The following is a 9668-nucleotide window of genomic DNA, read 5'->3' on the forward strand; positions in this document are numbered from 1 at the left end:
TTGTTAGTGTGATCGTGCAGTGCGGCTTGTCTTCTTGCGCGTGTGGCGCGTCTGTTAACGTCTTCCTTGGTTGTTGTTTGTTGGGAGTTGACGGATCGTGTTCAGCGGTTGCGTATGGCCCATAACCTGTGGTTCCAGGAACACCGATACCCCCGATCCCGAGAGGGCTGGGGGGACGGCGGTGACTTTATTGTCAAAGTGAGTGGTGTGCCTTACTGGCTGTGCCTTATCGTGGGGGCACTACTGACTTGGCTCTGGATGGAACCACAAGTACTGAACCATGCCGGATGATACACGTGTGAGCGTATGATAACCTGTGCCAGAGGGTGAGCCATAGCACTATATAGAGGGAGGCACTACTAAAGTAGGCACTATTGAGCGGCCCCCCCTGTATGTAGAAACAAAGATGCTTCTATGATGACGTGGTTGTTCTCAAAAGACTTGCACAATATTTTAATTAACGTGCAATGAATAGTGTATGGTGAGAAGAATGGATTTTAAGGTGCAAGTCGATTTATGATGTTTGTGGTAGAGTTTGTAGGAGGGTATTTGGGAAAGGCAGGAGGGTTTATGCAATAGGAGGGGGAGGTAGGAGGCACACGTCCGCAATGTAGACGAGTGCCTCCTGCTCCAGGCGCCGACTCTGCATGTGTCCTTCATTGCTCGACCGTCCCTCTGTTAGGGAATCTTGGCGACCTACGTATGCCGTCCCTGCCGAGTGGAAAGCACTGCATGTGCTGAGACAGTCGCGCTTCACTTTGCATGTAAGTAGGCTTTCTGTCTTGTTCATCCAAGCTCATGTTGTGAAACAATGTATGATATGGAGGGCCTCCATATCATACATTGTTTCACAACAAAATCCAGCAATTATAGAAATGGATGCGCCTCCATTGGGGGGCATCCATTTCTCTAATTGCTGGATGCGTCAGAACTTGTCTTTCTTTATGATACTGTAAGGGTTAAGTACTATATAAGTAGGGCTCGCGCTGCGGACTGTAGGTTCGTACCGGGCCAGAGGTTTGTGTCAAAACGCAGAGCCTGCCTGCGAAAACTGTCCGACTGCACGGACTTCGCACGGGCTCGGTCGGTCGGTCGTAGACCTGTCCATTGACACTTTAATAAAATCTCTTTTTCTAATTCTTTAAAGGAATTCCTAACGAAATCCCACACATGTGAGCTTGACCGGTCTGTGACCGGTCTGTGAACAGACCGGTCCACGCCGCGACGGTGTCCAGCGAAGTCCAGCTGCCCACTCGGCACATGACTGGACTTGGGGGAAACTTCAGGCCGGACACGTGCCCTCCGCGAAGGTACTGCACTCGTACCGTCCTGCGGCTTTTTTGCAGTAAAGTTTACTGTAATGCCGATGGACAAGCCCCTGCAGTACTGTACAGCACTGGGTGCATCCAGGAAATATCATACGCCTCTCCGGAGTCCCTTCCAGCTCTCGTTGCCGGCGTAGAAGTCTTGTTTGTGCCTCGCGAGAGCAGCCTTACTAAACTCGCGATGTGCCAACACCGCAGCAACAATCCGTACAGCTGCCCTCTCCTTTGACGAATGTAAGAAATCACTCCAAATTTCACTGTCAAGCGGGCACTTGCCCTAAAAAAGCTGTAGCTCACTGAATGTACTGCATTTATTCGAACGCCAAGGGTGGAAGCATCTCCTTCCCGCCCCCTTTGCGAGAAGACCAAGAACGAAGAACAACGACGACCAACGACTGACAACGACAAGAGAAAAAAAGATTCCGAGAGAGTGAGATAGAGAGAAGAGCAAGCGCCGCTTTGCATCCGCCGCCTATTCAAATTCGAACAGCACCCCCCAATCCCAAACACCATGGCTGATCCGTACAGTATCTTGGGCCTCACCGGCCCGGCTGAGCAAGTCGTCCGCCTCATCGCAAGTCTCATCGAACGACACGGAGCCTACAAGGAAAACAAATCGCTCTCTACCGAAATGCTCACCACGTATACCACCTTGCAGGCAGACATCACGGAGTTGAAAAACATGCCGATCCATGGAACGTCGTCGCAGCACACGGGCTTGCTCCAACGTGAAATCGAGGGCCTCTCAAGCTTCATATTGAAGTCCCTCGAAGAACTGCAGAAAGAGTTGGACAACCCAAAAGCGAAACTCGCTGCGTACGCCTCTGCAATGGGAGATAGAGAAGTCCTAGAGACGCGCAAGCAAGAAGCGTGTCGCCTTCACGATCGCCTTCTTAATGCAAGCACGGGCATTGATACTCGCGCGGCGGTCAAGCAAGAAGCGGACCGCTGTATTCAACAAGTAAGCGCGGCCGTCGAGTCGACCAGGGGAGGTACGGGTGATACCTTCAGGGCATCGATAAGAGCCGAACATAATCCTGCGTCGATATGTGTGAAGCTTGATTCTCGTGGGAGCGATGGATTACCGAACACGTGTGAGTCGCGTCTAAAAGCGGCTGTGCTCCGGAGAGATAGGAACAAGCAAGTGGGTGCGACAGCAGTGGGACAGGGCGGAGTTGGGAAGACATGTGCCCTGCGGGCGATCGCGCATGACGATAAGATTATGGAAGAGTTTTCGGGAGGAGTGTACTTCATGTCGTTGGGGAAAGACGGAAACGTGGGACGGCTGATTGAAGAACTGTGTCTGATTGTGGAAGCGTCCGGTGGCAAGCAGACGGCTGCGGAAATGCGAGAGCAGAGCGAGTTTGGAAGGGTGTTAACGAAGGTACAAGCGTGGTTTTGCAGGCATGTGTGTCTGTTCATCATTGATGATGTATGGGTGGTGAATGATATAGACGCGAACATCCTTCAAAAGTTGTCTGTTCTGGCTGAGACTGCGGGGGGCAGCAGGGGAAGGAGGAGCAGACTCTTGTACTCTACGAGGGATAGGGAGCTGCGTCAGATTGGGGAGCGGGTTGCTTTCGAGCCGAGGGAGAATGTAGGGAAAGAAGCAGTTGAGATGCTTGTGCACGCGAGTGAGGCGAATCGAGAGGAAGTGGATAATGCGAGATGCAAGGAGGCCGTGCGTGAAATACTGGAAATGTGTGGGGGATTGCCGCTTGCCCTAAACGTAGCCGGAACGAGTGTGAGGTACATGAGGGAAAGATGGGAGGGAGAAGTGTCAGAAGCATGGGGGGCGTACCTTTCGAGGATGAAGAGGCGTAACACGATTCGCGGTGAGAGTCCGAAGGACGGATATTTGTCGTTGGATGGGACATTGCACACGTCACTAGATATCCTGGAGTCGGCGGATGTGGGAAGCAGTGGGGAGACGGTTGGTGAATTTTCGTTTCGAAAGATGCACCGGAGTCTGTGTGTTATGAAGAAGCAAGACTGGATACCTTTGTGTTTGGTTGGAGATTTGTGGGAGACGGAGGAGTGGACGGAAAGGTGTGCAAAGGAGATGGAAAGGGTTGGATTAGTAGAATTGCAGTATAAGAAGGGTTGTGGTGGGTTGCGGGTGCATGATCTGACGCACGATTTCGCGGTGCAAGAAGCAAAGAAGAAGGAGGGTGTAGAAGAGTGGTATAAGAAGATGGGGGATATATGCAGTGCAGGAGGAGGGTTGCTTGCAATGAGTGAGGGCCGAGATGGAGAGGGCAAGAGCGGACGGGAGGAGTACGTTTTCGAGAACATATATCGTGTTCTGAGACAGGGTGGGTGTGTAGAGGAGCTGAAGAGACTATTTTTGAGTGCGCGATGGGTGAAGACAGTGCTACAGAGAGGCGGGGTTTGGCAATACGAGGAAGCTGTGAAGGGGTTGAGTGGAGAGTTGAAGCGGAAAAGAGGAAGTGGGCAGGAGGTGGGAAGGGTAGGGGTAGATGAGGATGCAGTGGATGGGATGGTTTTGATGATGCGGGCTGCGCGACTGAGTGTACTGTTTTGTGGTGAAAGTAGTGCCGGGATTTACTTTCAACTATATGGGCGAGTGAAGCACAAGGCACGGGAATCAGGTTGTGTGCGAAAGATCCTGGAAGAAATCGAGAAATACGCACCACGGCCGTGGGTGCGGCCTATGAGTGAGTGTGTAGCGCGAGCCGATGGAAGGTTGGTGGAGCAGATTGTTCTGCCGTATGATAGTACTGGAAAAGTTGAAGTCGGCATAGATTGCAGGGGTGCAGTGTTTGGATGTCAGGTGGAGAAGTCCGGGGGAGAAGTAACAGTTTGCACGCAATCTGCTGAGAAGGAGACGAAGATGGTTCGATTAGAAGGCGAGTTCGAAGCGGAGAGCCAGGGCCCAGGGGAGCTAGGAGCAAGCAGGCGCAAAAGGGGTGGGAGTTTGAGGGCATGTTTTCGGATGTGCATTGGAAGTGAAACCTCCGAAGTGACTGGAGAAAACCCGAGCGTGACGAGAGCTACCTGCGCAACATTCTGTGAGAGGAAGGGGTATGTTGTTGTGGGATATGAAGACGGGACGTTAAGGGTGTGGAGTACATCGGAGAGGAAAGTATTGAGACGTTTCCGCGGTCCTAGGTCGGGAGTGCATTGCGTTGCGATGAGTGGGGATGGAAGACGTGTGGTGGTGTCTGGATCGTTTGACAAGAGCGTGCGGGTGTGGGACGTGGAGACGGGAGCACAAGTCGGGGAGGCGTTAGTTGGACACATGGGTTGGGTGCATAGCGTTGCGATGAGTGGGGACGGAAGACGTGTGGTATCTGGATCGTTTGACAGGAGCGTGCGGGTGTGGGACGTGGAGACGGGAGCACAAGTCGGGGAGGCGTTAGTTGGACACACAGATGTGGTGTGGAGCGTTGCGATGAGTGGGGACGGAAGACGTGTAGTATCTGGATCGATTGACAAGAGCGTGCGGGTGTGGGACGTGGAGACGGGAGCACAAGTCGGGGAGGCGTTAGTTGGACACACGGGTCATGTGCTTAGCGTTGCGATGAGTGGGGACGGAAGACGTGTAGTATCTGGATCGTATGACAAGGGCGTGCGGGTGTGGGACGTGGAGACGGGAGCACAAGTCGGGGAGGCGTTAGTTGGACACACGGATGTGGTGTTGGGCGTTGCGATGAGTGGGGACGGAAGACGTGTGGTATCTGGATCGATTGACAAGAGCGTGCGGGTGTGGGACGTGGAGAGAGGGATTACACTTCATACCGGGAGGGAAGAGGATTGGGATGAAATCACGAGTCGGTTCCTGAAGACGGCAGACTTGAGTACTGCTTCTCGTGCAAGACGAACATCACAAATATTTGCAAGGGACGGAGGAATTGTGCAAAGGCGAGAGGATGGGTCTGAGGCTGTCTTGGCCCAGTTGGACAATGCAAGAGACTTGCAGATAGACCACGATCACGAGGTCGCAGTTGCAAGGACGGGCCATCTGGTTGCTATCATGAAGCTAGTTGTGTAGCTAGTTGTATAAGTATCAAAGTGCGATGGCCGCTTGGCGCCCGAGACATTAGTAATGCGTTTGCAACTGTTCGCGGTAGTTCTGTAGTGGGCTGTAGTGGGGAGGTTGTTTGTTTGTTATGAATGCGTGAGAAGGTTGCTTGATGGAGGTGGCAGTCCATGTATGTGTATGTATGAACTACCGGGCTTCCTTTTTTCCCGAGCTACTCGGTCGTTTTTAGGGTGATCCCATATATTCTGTAATTTCATAACACCAGCTACTTGATTGGCCCCTACAGCAACAGCAATGCATCACACTTGAGTGTAAACATCATAATTTTACGCTTTAACAGTATCATTTTGCTGTCACTACGAGAAGATTGGGGAGAAATCACGAGTCGGTTCCTGAGGACGGCAGACTTGAGTACTGCTTCTCGCGCAAGACGAACATCACAAATATTTGCAAGGGACGGAGGAATTGTGCAAAGGCGAGCGGATGGGTCTGAGACTGTCTTGGTTCAGTTGGACAATGCAAGAGGCTTGCAGATAGACCACGATCACGGGGTCGCAGTTGCAGGGGCGAGCAATCTGGTTGGTATCATGAAACTAGTGGTGTAAGTAAGTGTCGAAGTGCGATGGCCGCTTGCCCCCCGACCCATTAGTAATGCGTTTGTAAGTTCTGTAGTGGGGAGGGTGTTTGTTTGGCCTGAGAAGGTTGGTTGATGGACGTTGCAGTGCATGTGTATGTATGAACTACCGACGTGCTTCCCTTTCGTCACTCAGTAAGCAACTCTAGAGGGATGCGAGCGTACCTGACGTGCAACAGGTGTTCCAAGGTTTGTCCTCCTCAAAGACAGAGGACTAAGAAATGTTGACAGCGGCATCAAGCATTTGGACAGAAGCGAAGTAGAGGAAGTGTAGAGGAAGTTGTTATTAGTGCATCAAGGGTTTGTTTAGAAGCGCTGCCGACCGGGTCAAGGTGGGGGCCGAATCTCAATGTTGAGAGGCGATGAGTACACGTGCACAGGATCACACGTGCACAGGTGCACACGTGTGAGAAGAATAGTGGCAAACGAGGGCAACTCTTTTCTTCAATTTTACCATAAAAGTTTTAGGATAAACTTGAGCTTCCATCTACTCATTCACGACGATGAAAGGTGAGACGGTGACATGGTGGAGGGCGTCGGTGATTTGCTGAGACAGGGATGACAGGAGGTAGGGGAGAAGACAGGAGCGCGGCGGTGGATCAAGGCGGATGTTGTTGCAAGAACGGTACATGGTGGGGCGCAGGAAAGAACGTTGGGTAGTGAGAGGAAAAAAGAAGAAAAGAGGTGAGGAAGAACACAGGATGCTGCGGTTATCGGGAGATGATTTAGTATTTGGGCAAGGTACAGAAAGCTAGGCGAGAGCAATGTTGCGGACGCTTCGAAGAGGACGGGGGTGAAGGGTGAATTGAATATCAATGGAAAATGGAAAATTGATGAGGTATGTATTTAGAGATATGTACTTATATGGAGGAGGCGTGTGTGCGTGGGAGTGGGGGGCGGAAGAGAAGGCGGGAAGGTGGTAACGCAGGGGATTGGATTGAGAGTTGTGAGATGTCAAAAAAGGAGGCGGTGGCCCACATTTTGGGGGATAAGTTAGAGTGCTTTTTTGTTTGATAGAAATGGGCTTCAGATTCGCGCTCACGCACGCGCGTAGTACGCGCCGCGTACAAGTACCATGGGTGATGCCCTATCGGCTTCTCGAGGCAGTGTCAAGAGTGCTTTTATCGCAATGATGTGGGGTATATTTATGCAAATTTCGCGCACTGTACCCTTCAAGCCTTGAAGCAACATTCGCGACATACCCTTCAAGTTCAAGTTCTAGTTACAGTTCAAGTCCTTCTAGTTACAATAAAGGTCGACCATTCAAGTTCAAGGGTATGTCGCGAATGTTGGGGAGCCGTTGGTTGGGAGGGGATTGGAAGAGCGAAAAGGGGGAATTATTTGATGCGTTTCAAAAGGTTGAAGATTAAAATCAAAAAGTTGATTCTGCACCACGTCAAGAGCGGGCCAGTGCAGTGAGTGCATTAAGCCCTTTTTTTTTACGTTTAAAAGTATACTTTTAACCCTTTGTCATACCATGTGATCGGATCTCGGAGTCAGAGTTTGGGTAGCCGCCAGGCGGCTGATTCAGTTTTACACAAGGAGCGACAGGGGAGAGGGGCCGAGTACAGTACTGTTGTGAGAATCGATCTTACGATTAGATCCGTGATCGATACTCGGTAAACAAGATGTACCCTTGTCTCAATGTAAGGCTATCAGCAACTCGCATTCAGCAACCGGCATCCTTGTGAATTACACATATGTCGTTGTTCTGAATGAGCACCTAGAGGAATGCAGATGAAACAAGCATACGCCAAGGGACGCGTACCCTTGTAGCAAACAAAAGAGCGGCAGAAAAGAGCGTTCAACGTACATTACAACTGCATGCGAACGGTTGGCAATGGTGCGAAGAATATATATGCAGACGGTAGCGGCAAAACACTGTCAAGCGAAGAAAAGCGGGCAATGCAACTTGCGGCAAGGAATGCATATCGCAATTCATGTATGGCGACGATGAGATGCGGTGAACGAAGAGTCACAGTAGCGTAGTACTTAAAGCGGCATAAACATACGAAGAAAAGATAGAAGGCAGCAGCCCAGCGTTCATGCTGATCATCGTATTCACACCAACCCATTTATCCTCCCTCAGGAGCCGGATTCGGCTCCCCCCCTTTTTCGTCAAATCCGTAGCACCCCACTCTGACGATCCCTGATCGAATCATGGCCAATCATTTATCAACTGTACGGGAAATTGGAACTTTCTCAAAAATTGTTCCCCTATCATACCTCTCTACCCCCCACAATTGTGGGTCTCCAATTTCCCGTATTGGAGGGGCCGGTGGCCAACGAGCGGAGGGATCAGCGACTGCAAGTCATACGAAGGGATTCACACAGCACACAGCACACAGCACACAGCACACGCACAAACTCTCGTACCGTTGCCGCTGCGGGAGATTGGACGTTTGGATACCAGCGCCCGTCTCGAAAGAAGGTCGCAACGACCCCGCGATATCGGTTGCGTCCCCTACGGCAAGCCGTGCCCATGGCACGTGCGTGCACTTTCTTTCCTGTCCTCTTTCAAGCTCGTTTTCTCAGAAAATGGTCATTTGGGGAACGCGTATTGAGACAACCAGCTTGAGGCAACCAGCTTGAGACAACCAGCTTTTTGAGACAACCAGCTTGAGACAACCAGCTTTTTGAGACAACCAGCTTGAGACAACCAGCTTTTTGAGACAACCAGCTTGAGACAACCAGCTTTTTGAGACAACCAGCTTGAGACAACCAGCTTTTTGAGACAACCAGCTTGAGACAACCAACTTGTGAGACAAGGCGTTGTCTCAAGCTCGCTGTCTTAAGCTCGCTGTCTCACGCTCGTTGGACAACGGTCTCAGGAAATGGTCATTTGACAAAGGCGTATTAAGGTTCCCGCGCCGTGCGCCCTAGTCTCGCGGAATGATACCATGTTCCTCTGAAAAGTTTCAACAGCGTCGCGTGTTGAACCTCCCGAAAACGCATTCTATGATGCACTGCATCTTCTCTGCAAACCGTGTGCATTATACAATGTGTATGCAGGAGCTTGCCGCTGTGCGACCCTTCAAACGCGCCCTTCAAACGCCATGTCTTGAAACGTTTCACGTTTCAGCTGTGGCCTACCAAACAAAAATACTTACACCTACGTATTCCATTGCAAACGCCTCACCATTTGTGAAACCATTTGTGAAACCAGCGCCCCGACCGCATTCCATACACCTCAACTTGAGGTCCTCAACACAACCACAACATCTCCCACCACCCCGTCCGCACTCGCTCCAAAACCCCCGTCTCAACCCCTCCGCAGCGCATCCCCCCCTCTCCCCAGTCGCGAGCCACGCGAGCCACGCGCCTCCGTACCTTGCGTGCGCGCACCAACCCCCGCTTCCCTCCTTTCCTTATAAAGCGCCCTCGCCCTCTCCTTCCCCTCCCTCTCCCGTCCCCTCCCTTCCCGCACCCCCGCCATGCCGCGCCTCGCCCCCGCCCCGCTGCTGCTGCTGCTCTTGCTCGCGCTCCGCGTTTCCTCAGGATGGGGAAACCAGGGGTCTGGGAAGCAAAAGGACTCTGGGATCCGCATCTGCGGACAAAGCCCATCACCTTTCTGGAACCGAGGGCAGTAACGGACAATCTGAAGGCATTCGCAGACGACCTTCGCAAGGGGACCCATCTCCGCGTAAGGGAGGACAATCAGGCCGTGGTCCACATACTCAACACGATGACCACGCGCTCACCA

At 51.9% G+C, this 9668-nt stretch overlaps 3 protein-coding genes; all 3 read left to right on the forward strand.

The window, feature by feature from the left end:
• The first annotated feature begins 1836 nt into the window (after positions 1–1836).
• Positions 1837–5386, forward strand: CHC_T00009280001 (WD40-repeat containing protein). XM_005717852.1 is given in 2 exon segments: positions 1837–5340; positions 5341–5386. The coding sequence occupies 1 exon segment, from the start codon at positions 1837–1839 to the stop codon at positions 5338–5340; it is 3504 nt and encodes a 1167-aa protein (XP_005717909.1). The 3' UTR covers positions 5341–5386.
• Positions 5387–8125: 2739 nt separating this feature from the next.
• Positions 8126–8557, forward strand: CHC_T00000051001 (hypothetical protein). Its single transcript, XM_005717853.1, has one exon. The coding sequence runs from the start codon at positions 8126–8128 to the stop codon at positions 8555–8557; it is 432 nt and encodes a 143-aa protein (XP_005717910.1).
• A 366-nt stretch (positions 8558–8923) lies between these two features.
• CHC_T00000052001 (hypothetical protein) overlaps positions 8924–9668 on the forward strand; it is a 1419-nt gene continuing 674 nt past the window's right edge. Inside the window, exon 1 of the mRNA XM_005717854.1 lies at positions 8924–9668. This exon is cut by the window's right edge and continues 674 nt beyond it. Within this exon, the coding sequence (XP_005717911.1) occupies positions 8924–9668 (745 nt within the window).

Source organism: Chondrus crispus, genomic scaffold (assembly GCF_000350225.1).
Source record: "Chondrus crispus Stackhouse genomic scaffold, scaffold_350, whole genome shotgun sequence".
NCBI classification, from domain to species: domain Eukaryota; phylum Rhodophyta; class Florideophyceae; order Gigartinales; family Gigartinaceae; genus Chondrus; species Chondrus crispus.